At 44.7% G+C, this 13,449-nt stretch overlaps 1 protein-coding gene across 2 annotated transcripts in view; it reads left to right on the top strand.

Moving 5' to 3' along the window:
• endouc (endonuclease, polyU-specific C) overlaps positions 1 to 12,315 on the top strand; it is a 46,914-nt gene extending 34,599 nt beyond the window's left edge. For both annotated transcript variants that reach the window (XM_072267354.1, XM_072267355.1), the window contains exons 6-7: positions 2,288 to 2,441; positions 8,999 to 12,315. In XM_072267354.1, the coding sequence (XP_072123455.1) occupies positions 2,288 to 2,441; positions 8,999 to 9,262 (418 nt within the window). In that variant the 3' untranslated portion in view covers positions 9,263 to 12,315. The remainder of the gene's footprint in view (positions 1 to 2,287; positions 2,442 to 8,998) is intronic.
• The last annotated feature ends 1,134 nt before the right edge of the window (positions 12,316 to 13,449 follow it).

The raw sequence follows: 13,449 nt of genomic DNA, 5'->3' as shown, positions 1-13,449 counted from the left end.
TTCCGTCCGTGGACTCACTTTACACCGCACGCTGTCGGAGCAGTGCTGCCAGGATAATCGAGGACACGACCCACCCAGCCAACAGACTTTTTGTCCCTCTTCCCTCCGGGAGAAGGCTCAGGAGCTTGAAGACTCGTACGGCCAGATTTGGGAACAGCTTCTTTCCAACTGTGATAAGACTGCTGAACGGATCCTGACCCGGATCTGGGCTGTACCCTCCAAATATCCGGACCTGCCTCTCGGTTTTTTTGTACTACCTTACTTCCCATTTTTCTATTTTCTATTTATGATTAATAATTTAAATTTTTAATATTTACTAATTTAAACTATTTTTAATATTTTTAATATTTAATATTTGTAATCCAGGGAGCAGGAAGCGCAGAATCAAGTATCGCTGTGATGATTGTACGTTCTAGTACCAATTGTTTGGTGACAATAAAGTAAAGTGAAGGAAAGTAAAGTAAATAGGGGGAAAACACATATAGTAAAGGGTAGGACACCAAAGAATGATGAACAGAGGGACCTTTACGGATAAAGCCCACCCGACCATTGTGTACATCGACACAAAACATTGTTGCAGGAAAGCAGCATCCATAATCAGGGACCCGCACCACCCAGGGCATAATCTTTTCTCAGGGAGAAGGTACAGGAACCTCAGGACTCACAACACCAGGTTCAGGAACAGTTATTACCCCTCAACCATCAGACTCCTGAACCAAAAGGATAACTTCACTCAACATCTCAACTTCATCTCAACTTGAAATGCTCCCACAACCTGTAGACTCACTTTCAGGGACTCTTCATCTCATGTTCTCGATATTTAATGCTTATTTATTACTATTATTATTTCTTTCTTTTTATGCTTCCACAGTTTGTGTCTTTTGCACACTGATTGAATGCCCAAGTTGCTGAGGCCTTCCACTGATTCTATTATGATTATTATTCTATTGTGGAATTATTGAGTAAGCCTGCAAGAAAATGAATCTCAGGGTTGTTTCTGGTTAAATGTATGTACTTTGATAATAAATTTACTTTGAACTTTGACCTAGGGTATAAGAACGCATATCCAAAGCTTGACTTTGTAGGTCGAGGTATGGAATATAAACAGCACATTGTGTTGCAACTTTACAAGTCACTGATTAGACCACCCTTGGAGTTCTGATTTCAATTCTGGTCACCGCACTGTATCAGGGATGTAGTTGCACTGGAGAGGGTGAGAAGGACTTTGATTTGGGGAGAGATCGGATAGGCTGGGCTTGTTTTTCCTTGGAGCAAAGGAGGCTGAGCGGTAACTCAGTAGAAACATATAGATCTCTAAGAGGCATTGGGTGAGTAGGTAGCCACAATCTTTTTCCCACTGGTAGGGGTAACAAAAACAGGTTTAACATGAGAGGAAGGAGCTTTAAAGGGGAACTGGGGCGAATTTGGTTACTATCTGAGCTTTTGCTGCCAGAGGAGATGGTGGAATCAGACCTAGTCACAACATTTAAGAGAATTCCACTCAGTAGCCACTTTATTAGGTACTACTGGTACCTAATAAAGTTGTCACAAAGTGTATCTTCGTGGTTTTCTGCTGCTGTAGCCCATCCACTTCAAGTTTTGATGTATTGTGCATTCAGAGATGCTGTTCTGCACACCACTGTTGTAATGTGTGGTTATTTGAGTTACTGTTGCCTTCCCGTCAGCTTTAACAAGTCTGGCCATTCACCTCTGACCTTTCTAATTAACAAGACATTTTTGCCCAGAGAATTGCTACTTCATGCTTTTTTTGTTTCTCGCACCATTCTCTATAAACTCTAGAGGCTATTGTGTGTGAAAATCCCAGAAGATCAGCAGTTTCTGAGATGCTCAAACCACCCCATCTGGCACCAGAAATCTTTCCACGGTCAACGTCACTTAGATCACATTTCTTCCCCATTTTGATGTTTGGTCTGAACAACAACTGAACCTTCTGTCCGTGTCTGCATGCTTCTGTGTATTGAGTTGCTGCCATATGATTGGCTGATTTGCATTAATGAGCAGGTGTACAGGTGTACTTAATAAAGTGGCCACTGAGTGGAAAGACAGGACTTAAATAGGCAAGGTGTAGAAAGGTGCAGATTTGATATAGGCAGACAAGATGAGTGGAGATGGTTCAAGTGATCAGCATGAACATGATGGGCTGTGGGGCTTGTTCCTATGATTCTAATGAAGGGGGTTTTTACTTTGGTGCAGTTTGAGCAGATCCTGTACATGATTTTGAGGAGATTTCTTGCACTGTTGATGGTGTAACCTTTGCTTTGTCCAGGCGGGACTCCTCCGGGTTCGAGCACGTGTTTGTGGGAGAGACCAAGCGAGGGAGAGAGATCATGGGACTGCATAACTGGGTCCAGTTCTACCTGCAAGAGAAACGCAACCACATCGATTACAAAGGCTTTGTGGCAAGGAAAGACAAGAACAAGGTTTGAATGTGCTTATCTCACCGGGCATGAAGAGCCTTCTTCCCCCTCAAAAAAAAAATCAATGATTGTCCTTTGACCCAGCTTGAGAACCATCCTTTCCACAAGCCCCTTCTTGTGTTGGTTAATAAAAATCCTATCCATCTCTATCTTTGGGGTTCCCAGTGGGATCAGGGTTAGGGTTGTCCCACTCATGGATTGTGTGTTCTACTCCCATCAGGGACAAGGTTGCTCAGCCTTCACACCAGGACTGCCAGAGTCAAAAACAGTTATTTCCCCAAAACATCAGCTTGCTCAGACCTCCAGCCATTAACCCCCCATCAGGACCTTGGTCCGAAATGTCAACTGTCTGTTCCTCTCCTTACGTGCTCCCTGACCTGCTGAGTTGCTCTGGATTTCCAGCACCTGCAGAATCTGCGTTGATGTTTCTGTCTGCGGCTTTAACACGGGGCTGTTAAATCGCATTCCTGCTGCCTTTCTTTGTACAGCTCGATCACTCATTCATAATCTAATTCAGGAGAACAAACTTGTTCTTAATCTTCCCTCCCAAGATGCAGATGTTACCTGGGATAGACACACATTTCTCTTTTGTTTAATCATTATGGACAAATCTTAAATTGTCCTAAACAGCACACACAAAATGCTAGAGGAACTCAGCAGGCTAGGCAGCATTTATGGCAAAGAGTAAACAGTCGATGTTCCTGGCCAAGGCCCTTCAGCAGGACTGGGAAGGAAGAGAGGTCAGAGTAGGAAGGTGGGGGAAGAGGGGAGGAAGAAGTACGAGGTGGTAGGTGCGAGGTGAAACTGGAAGGGGTGAACTAAAGAGCTGGTAAGTTGATAGGTGAAAGAGGTACAGGGCTGGAGAAGGGGGACTCTGATAGGAAAGGGTCGAAGACCATGGAAGAAAAGGAAGGGGGAGGAGCACCAGAGGAAGGTGATGGGCAGGTAAGGAGATAAGATGAAAGAGGGAAACAGGAATGGGGGAATTTGTGAAGGGGGGAGGCAATTACCGGCAGTTCGAGAAATCGATGTCCATCAGGTTGGAGGCTACCCAGACGGAATATAGGGTGTTGTTCCTCCAACCTGAGCGTGGCCTCATCACGGTAGTATAGGAGGATGTGGACAGGCATGTCAGAGTGGGAAGAGGAATTGAAGTGGGTGGCCACTGGGAAATCCCACTTATTATGGCAGATGGAGCGGTCTCCCAATCTGTCCAATATCACCAATATATAGGAGGCCACACTCGTAACGCCAGATATAGTAGATGACGCCAACAGACTGTCAGGTGAGTGTCACCTTATCTGGAAGGACTGTTTGGGGCCCTGAATGGTACTGAGGAAGGAGGTGTAGGGGCAGGTGTAGCACTTGTTCCACTTGAAGTACCATGAAGGAGATCAGTGGGGAGGGACACATGGACAAGGGAGTTGCCTAGGGAGCGATCCATGCAGAAGGGGTGGTGGGGGAGGGGGGAAGATGTGCTTTGTGGTTGGATCCCACTGGAGTTGGCGGAAGTTATGGAGAATTATGTGCTGGAAGCAGAGGGTTGTGAGGTGGAGAGTGAGGATGAGAGGAACCCTATCCCTGGTGGGGTGGCGGGAGGATAGGACGAGGGCAAATATGCATAAATTGGAAGAGAAGCCCCTTTCCTTGAAGAAGGAGTTCTGAAATGAAAAGCCTCATCCTGAGAGCAGATGCGGCAGATAGGGAAAAACTGAGAGAAGGAAATAGTGACAGGGTGGGAAGGGGTCCAAATAGCTGTGAAAGTTAGTGGGTTTAAAAAAAGAGATGGAGACAAGTCAAAAAAGAAAAGAGAGGTGTCGGAAATGGACTAAGTAAATTTGAGGTCAGGGTGGAAGTTGGAGACAGTTGATGAAGTCAACGAGCTCTGCATGGGTGCAAGAAGCAGCACCAATGCAGTCGTCAGTGATGAATAGGAGGATTTTGGGAGCAATGCCGGTGTAGGCTTGGAACATGAACTTTTTCACCTAGCCAACAAAAAGGCAGACATAGCTGGGACCCGTGCGAGAGCCCAAGGCTGCACCTTGGTTTGAAGGAAGTGGGAGGAGCCAAAGGAGAATTTGTTGAGGGTGAGGAGCAGTTATAGAAACACAGAAAATAGGTGCAGGAGTAGGCTATACGGCCCTTGGAGCCTGCACTGCCATTCAGTATGATCATGGCTGATCATCCAACTCAGAACCCTGTACCAGCCTTCCCTCCATACCCCCTGATCCCTGTAGCCACAAGGGCCATATCTAACCCCCTCTTAAATATAGCCAATGAACTAGCCTCAACTGTTTCCTGTGGCAGAGAATTCCACAGATTCACCACCCTCTGTGTGAAGAAGTTTTTCCTAATCTCGGTCCTAAAAAGCTTCCCCTTTATCCTCAAACTGTGACCCCTCGTTCTGGACTTTCCCAACATTGGGAACAATCTTCTTGCATCTAGCCTGTCCAATCTCTTTAGGACTTTATACGTTTCAATAAGATCCCCCCCCCCTCAATCTTCTAAATTCCAACGAGTATAAGCCTAGTCGATCCAGTCTTTCATCATATGAAAGTCCTGCCATCCCAGGAATCAATCTGATGAACCTTCTTTGTACTCCCTCTATGGCAAGGATGTCTTTGCTCAGATTAGGGGACCAAAACTGCACACAATACTCCAGGTGTGGTCTCACCAAGGCCTTGTATAACTGCAGTAGTAACACTGCCACCCAGCTTCGTGTCTTCCGCAAACTTGGAGATGCTGCATTTAATTCCCTCATCCAAGTCATTAATATATATTGTAAACAACTGGGGTCCCAGCACTGAGCCTTGCAGTACTCCACTAGTCACTGCCTGCCATTCTGAAAAGGTCCCGTTTATTCCCACTCTTTGCTTCCTGTCTGCCAACCAATTCTCTATCCACATCAATACCTTACCCCCAATACTGTGTGCTTTAAGTTTGCACACTAATCTCCTGTGTGGGACCTTGTCAAAAGCCTTTTGAAAATCCAAATATGCCACATCCACTGGTTCTCCCCTATCCAGTCTACTAGTTACATCCTCAAAAAATTCTATGAGATTCGTCAGACATGATTTTCCTTTCACAAATCCATGCTGACTTTGTCTGATGATTTCACCACTTTCCAAATGTGCTGTTATCACATCTTTGATAACTGACTCTAGCAGTTTTCCCACCACCGATGTTGGGCTAACCGGTTTATAATTCCCCGGTTTCTCTCTCCCTCCTTTTTTTAAAAAGTGGGGTTACATTAGCCACCCTCCAATCCTCAGGAACTAGTCCAGAATCTAAAGAGTTTTGAAAAATTATCACTAATGCATCCACTATTTCTTGGGCTACTTCCTTAAGCACTGCGAGATGCAGACCATCTGGCCCTGGGGATTTATCTGCCTTTAATCCCTTCAATTTACCTAACACTACTTCCCTACTAACATGTATTTCCCTCAGTTCCTCCATCTCACTGGACCCTCTGTCCCCTACTATTTCCGGAAGATTATTTATGTCCTCCTTAGTGAAGACAGAACCAAAGTAGTTATTCAATTGGTCTGCCATGTCCTTGCTCCCCATAATCAATTCACCTGTTTCTGTCTGTAGGGGACCTACATTTGTCTTAACCAATCTTTTTCTTTTCACATATCTATAAAAGCTTTTACAGTCAGTTCTTATGTTCCCTGCCAGCTTTCTCTCATAATCTTTTTTCCCTTTCCTAATTAAGCCCTTTGTCCTCCTCTGCTGGACTCTGCATTTCCCCCAGTCCTCAGGTGAGCCACTTTTTCTGGCTAATTTGTATGCTTCTTCTTTGGAATTGATACTATCCCTAATTTCCTTTGTCTGCCACGGGTGCACTACCTTCCTTGATTTATTCTTTTGCCAAACTGGGATGAACAATTGTTGTAGTTCATCCATGCAATCTTTAAATGCTTGCCATTGCATATCCACCATCAATCCTTTAAGTGTCATTTGCCAGTCTATCTTAGCTAATTCACGTCTCATACCTACAAAGTTACCCTTCTTTAAGTTCAGAACCTTTGTTTCTGAATTAACTATGTTACTCTCCATCTTAATGAAGAATTCCACCATATTATGGTCACTCTTACACAAGGGGCCTCTCACGACAAGATTGCTAATTAACCCTTCCTCATTGCTCAATACCCAGTCTAGAATAGCCTGCTCTCTCGTTGGTTCCTCGACATGTTGGTTCAAAAAACCATCCCGCATACACTCCAAGAAATCCTCTTCCTCAGCACCCTTACCAATTTGGTTCACCCAATCTATATGTAGATTGAAGTCACCCATTATAACTGCTGTTCCTTTATTGCATGCATTTCTAATTTCCTGTTTAATACCATCCCCAACCTCACTACTACTGTTAGGTGGCCTGTACACAACTCCCACAGCATTTCCTGCCTCTTAGTGTTATGCAGCTCTACCCATATCGATTCCATGACCTTCCTTTCTATTGCGTTAATCTCCTCTCTAACCAGCAATGCTACCCCACCTCCTTTTCTTTCATGTCTATCCTTCCTGGATATTGAATATCCCTGAATGTTGAGCTCCCATCCTTGGTCACCCTGGAGCCATGTCTCTGTGATCCCAACTATATCGTATTCATTAATAACAATCTGCACTTTTAATTCATCCACCTTGTTACGAATGCTCCTTGCATTGACACACAAAGCCTTCAGGCTCGCTTTTACAACACTCTTAGCCCTTATACAACTATGTTGAAAAGTGGCCCTTTTTGATTTTTGCCCTGGATTTGCCGGCCTGCCACTTTTACTTTTCACCTTACTACTTTTTGCTTCTACCCTCATTTCACACCCCTCTGTCTCTCTGCACTTGTTCTCATCCCCCTGTTGTGAACTAACCTCCTCTCTCCTAGTCTCTTTAATTTGATTCCCACCCCCCAACCATTCTAATTTAACGTCACCTCAGTAGCCCTCGCAAATCTCCCTGCCAGGATATTGGTCCCGCTAGGATTCAAGTGTAACCCGTCCTTTTTGTACAGGTCACACCTGCGCCAAAAGAGGTCCCAATGATCCCAAAACTTGAATCCCTGCCCCCTGCTCCAATCCCTCAGCCACGCATTTATCCTCCACCTCATTGCATTCCTACTCTCACTGTCGCGTGGCACAGGCAGTAATCCTGAGATTACTACCTTTGAAGTCCTTTTTCTCAACTCCCTTCCTAGCTCCCTATATTCTCCAGACAGATAGTTCTGCCAGACAGTGGTACTGGAGGGGAACTGGCTGGGTCTGTTATCCAGAAAGAAGAGAACTTTAAGGCCCTCATGAGAGAGGATAGAAGTGTATAGCGAATGGACATCCATAGTGAAAATGGGCAACTGGGACAAGGGAACTTAAAGTTATTGAGAAGATTGAGAGCATGTGAAATGGCACAGATGTAGGTTGGAAGGGACTGAACTGGGGGGGATAAAACAGAATGGAGGTATGCAGATACAAATTCCGTGGGGCTGGAGCAGGCAGAAACAATGAGTCTACCTGAACAGTCAGGTTTGTGAATCTTAAACTGAGGTTGGTGGCAGTGATGGGAGACCCCCAGAGTTGGTGAGGTTAGTGATTGTGCGAAAGACGGTAGCCTAGTGCTCCTTAGTGGGATCCTGTTCAAGGGGTAAGTAAAAAGAGGTGTCTGAGAGTTATCCAAGTTGTCCTGTTTATCAAAGAGAGTGTAGATTTAAACACAGATCCTGCACATGGTGGAAATTCAGAGCAACACACGCAAAATGCTGGGAAACTCAGCAGATCAGTCAGCATCTGTGGAAATCATAGCAGCATCATAGAAATGCTACTTCAGTACTGTAAAACTGTGTATTAGTCCTAATAGTTATCGACAGAGGAATTCATCTGGTGTACACTGCCATGCTCATTTGACTGTAAATGACCAAAATCAGTGCAGATAGTGGACTGACTTCATACGATGCTTTCAATGATTGCATCCTCCAAATCTTCATTTTCATTGTAATACTCAAGATGATGGGTGTTACCTTTAATTTCTTCGTAGTTTCCAACTTGTTGAAGTAGTGAAATTGTTTAATTTTCACTCATGGCTATTTCTGGCATCTTCAAGCCTGAATGCTTGAAGCTGCATCGAGCAAAGCAGTTCTGAATTGTCTTACTGCTTATTTCTCACCACCTGTCAGTGACAAAAACCATTGCTTTTTGAACACAAACACACGTAAGTGATGCTATTTAAAAACTGTTCGTTCTAAGCACGATGTGGTGTTCAACCGTCATACATGTACTCGCAACTGACACTGGTTAGAAACTATTCGACCACAGTCTCCTGCCCCATTTAAGTTACATAATATCCCAAATAAACGAAGGGTATCCCAGCAATTTTTTCAAGTAGTCCTTGTTCTTTGAGTTGTCCCAAATAAAGAGCTGTTCTATTAACTGCTGGCCCAATTAACTGGAATGCACTGTATTTGGGATGGGGTTGCATGCTGCTGGGGGCAAGGACAAGACTGTGCCATTGCATTTCAGCCCAGATGCACTGTATTTGGACTGGGAGTGAGGATTGACTGTGCTGTTGCATTCCAGCCCGATGAGGACGATCATGTCTTGACCCTGCAGTTCAGCTGGAAGGGTATGGTGAAGCCAGTCGGCAGCTCCTTCATCGGGGTCAGTCCGGAGTTTGAATTCGCCCTCTACACGATCTGCTTCCTCCTGTCGCAAGGCAAGGTGTCGCGGGAGCTGGTGATGGTGGATGAATACCACCTGCAAATTGTTGTGTACCGTCATGGCAAGTACATTGGGACATCGTACCCCGTCCTCCTGAGCAACAACAACACTCCCGTGGAATGAGTCTCCAAGCCAGCGTGGCTTCTCATCAGCTCATTGCCGAATCCGTCCTGGAACAGGCCTACTGATGTTGGGAAGTTTCCATGTGTTCCATGCTTTGTGCTAATGTCCTGCACCGAATGCCAGGGTGTGCCTTACCAGATGCTCTCTTCTCCACCCCCCCCCCCCACTGCATTGATCCAGCTTACTCCCTCCCCCTACCCTCACATTCCTCTAAATATAGGAGCAGAATCAGGCCATTTGACCCGTCCAGTCTGCTCTACCATTCCATTATGGCTGATTTATTATCTCTCTCAACCCCATTCTCTTGCTTTCTCCCTGTAACCTTTGACCCTCCCACTAATCAAGAACCCTATCGACCTCCACTTCAAATATACGCAAATAACTTGGCCTCCAAAGCCTTCCTTGGCAATGAGTTCCACAGATTCATCACCCTTTGGATAAAGAAATTCTAAATGGACATCCCTCTATTCTGAGGCTGTGCCCTCTTGTCCTAGACTCCTTCACTATAGGAAACATCCTCTCCTATCTTTCCTTTCGGTAGGTGACCAGAATTGCACACAGTACTCCAAAATAGGCCTCACCAGCATTGCATACAATTTCAACATAACATCCCATCTCTTGTACTCCATACTCAAGGTTTATAAGGCTGTTTTGGAGGCCATTCATAAGAAATGTTATATGTTAAACTGGCATTGTATTTGTATTTGTTATGGCTTCATTTGCTCTGCTGCCTTCACCATAGGATTCTGTGCTTTCCTGTGGCCTTAATATATTGTGTTAGTGCTCTACCTAAGCAATCAATTGTAATTGCAGTTTATAATTTAAATTTTTAAATGGCACAAGTTGGCATTTCACATTGTTTTCAAGTCACCCAATCCTGTCTCAGTATGGGGAATATTGATGGTAACTAACTAGATGAAGTCTCAGTTGGGGCAGTTCCGGAGTCTCTGAAGCTGCCCATCAGACCCAGTGGTCAGTGTTGTTAACCTGGCTGCTGCTGCTGCAGTGTAAGGTGAAAGGAAATTTAAATGGTTCGGATTGGACTGGATGGGTTGAAGCGCCTATTTCTAAGCTGTAGTTTCTAAGATTTTATGAATTTATAAGTTTGGTGTTCAAGTTCAAGGCTGATTGTTATTCAACCATACAGCCAAACAAAACAGAGTTCCTCCAGATGCAAAACACAGTACCAACAGATACACAGCACGGGGCACATATATGATATCAGTAAACAGTCGCACAAAAAGTATACAGATAGCCCAAGTCCTTGAATGACATATTGTGTAAATTGATGGTGCGTTGGTGTTGTCAGCCCCCAGCAGTGCAGACAGACATACACACACACACATGCGTGAGTGCAATGCAGCTTGTCTTCCAACAAGTGAACACTGGAGGGCAGCACTGACAGGAGCTGGGCTCTTGCTCCATGGTTTAATAATTATCCTCTGTTTGCAGCTTAGTTAATGTCAGACTCAGAGCTGGACACTTAGCACAAAACTACACACAAAAAAAGTGCTGGTGAATGCAGCAGGCCAGGCAGCATCTATAGGAAGAGGTACAGTCGACATTTTGGGCCAGGACCCTTCGTTGGGACAAAACTATTTGGGATTTCAGATTCTGATTTACTCAGATTCAGATGTATTTATTACAAAACTTTCACTATCTATTTGTCCATGCCCTGTCCCTCATAACTTTATAAATGTGTGTAATGTCAGCCCTGTATTCCAGTTAGAAATATCGCAGCCCATTCATTTATTTATTGAAACATGTTGTTTGCATAAACGACATATACACCCAAAGATGTGCTGGGGTTAGCGTGCAAATGTCACCACACATTCTGGCACCAACATAGCATGCCCACTATACTCAAACCCTGAACAAACCTACAGAGCAAGTGGGGTTAAAGGAATTTCTGCTCCTTGTACAAAAATAAATGTTTAGCCATCTGGTACAATCCATAAGCCGATGCACAACTTGCCATGCAAGCAGCTCACAAAACAGCTGCATCACAGTTAACTCTGTTGGGAAAGGCACCAAACTTGATTACATTATCTTTTATTTCTCTCTTTATAAAGAAAACCTTCATTCCAACAAGTATCAGTTCATTTTTCCCCAAAAAACTGATTTAATTTCATAGTACACAGAGTACAGTACCAGCCCTTCGTCCCACGATGTTGTGCCAACCTTTTAATCTACTCTAAAGTTAATGTAACCCTTCCCACTTGTACAGTTCTCCAATTTTCTATCAATCATATGCCTATCTTAAATGTCTTAATGTATCTGCCTCTACCACCATCCCTGCAGTGCTTTCCACACCCTCTGAATTAAAAAAAAAACCTACCTGACATACCCTCTGAAATTTCCTCCAATCACCTTAAAATTGTGCACTCTCATATTGCCATTTCCGTCCTGGGAAAAAGCTTCTGGCTATCTACTTGATCTAAGCTTCATCTTCCATACCTATTGTGACCTCTCATCCTCCTCTCCAAGAGGAAAGCCCTACATCAACTGATCTTCATGAGACGTGTTCTCTAATCCAGGCAGCATCCTAGTAAATCTCCTCTGCACCCTCTCTGAAGCTTCTCTAAGTCATTTATTCTGACATGGCTGATGTCCTGATGAAGGGGCTCCGTCTGAAGCCGTAGACTGTTTATTCACTTCCATGGATGCTACCTGACCTGCTGAGTTTCTCCAGCATTTTGTGTGTTACTCTGGATTTCCAGCATCTGCAGAATCTCTTGTATTTGTGATGTTTAACACAGCCTGCAGACATGATACATGAATAGGTACTGGAAAATGTTCACTGTAGCATACTTGACTGAATCTTTTCTTTCAGCTACTGGTAGATAACAAAAATTTCTTGTCAGGAAATCATATTGGTCTTTGTTGTCCTAGGGGCTTCATTCTGCAATTAAAATGATTCAGATCCCCTTTATTTGTCACATGTATATCGAAACATACAGTGAAATGTGTCAGTTTTGAAGTATTATCTGTCTTATGTAATGCTTGTGCAAATTTGTATAATCAACAAGCCTTTAATAAAATTATATATGATCTTTGGCTGTTTAATATCTGCAATTTTTGACCAGTTGGACACTGCAGTTGTTGTCCAGGATGTGCATTCTAAGTGGACAACATTGCCTTCATATGTTTCTTGTAGCAAGCCAGAGACCGTTAAACAAACCTCACAGTTAAACACTGATAACAACAGCCATTAGATCTGGTGGAAGAATCATCGGTTGGCAAGACATTGGCTGAAAGAGGGAGGCAGACAGAGACTGGAGGAAGATATTACCTTTCCACATCCAGGCAACTGGCTGCTCCATGTAACCTGGTATCACAGACACTACAGCACTCTGAGTTGTACTGGGCCGTTGCTGAACTCCCATCCCACAGAATGATCCTCTCTCAGTACCATTATGTCTCTCCTTCAGTACTGCCCCTCCCTCGAAGTTAAAAGTAAATATACCTCACCACATACAACCCCGAGATTCATTTTCTTGCAGGCATTCACTGTAATCACAAACACAATTGAGTCAATGAAAAACTGCACACAAAGATGGATAAATAACCAATGTGGAAAAGACAACAAAATGTGCAAATACAAAAAGAATACACAAAATAACAAATATTGAGAACATGAGTTGTAGAGTCCTCGTGGTGAGTGAAGATATTCCTGTCTCTTCAGGAGCTTGATGGTTGAGGGGTGATAACAGTACCCCTCTACCATCAATTATACCCTCAATACTACCCCTCCCACAACGTAACCCTCCTTCAGCACTGCCCATTCACAGTGTGACCCGCTCTCTGCACCACAACCCTCCCACCTCCTAACCCCCCAAACCCCCCAAACCCCCAAACAGTGTGACCCTCCGATAGGGCGGTCATATCCGGACCGATTGTCCAGGTAATGTGTTCCGGGGACCGGTTTGTCGGTCGGACATGGAAGCTGCAGCCATCGACCTGCTGGTGGCCGAATTCGGGGAGTTGGGCCCCGCGGCACTGGCGGCGCCCGTCCGAGCTGTCGAGGTGAGTGGAGTGGTGGCTAGCAGAGTCCGAGGGCTGCGAGTTTCAGATCGGGCCGTGGGCCCGGGCCACGTGGAGCTCTGCCGCCGGGTCCTGACACACTGGTCCTCCCTCCTCTCCCTTCCCCGCTTCCACTCCTGCCCTCCCTCTCTCTCCCTCCCCTC

The sequence above is a fragment of the Mobula birostris genome, chromosome 9 (genome assembly GCF_030028105.1).
Source record: "Mobula birostris isolate sMobBir1 chromosome 9, sMobBir1.hap1, whole genome shotgun sequence".
NCBI classification, from domain to species: domain Eukaryota; kingdom Metazoa; phylum Chordata; class Chondrichthyes; order Myliobatiformes; family Myliobatidae; genus Mobula; species Mobula birostris.
Note: the sequence above shows the minus strand (reverse complement) of the source record. Positions and strands in the feature narration are given on the sequence as shown.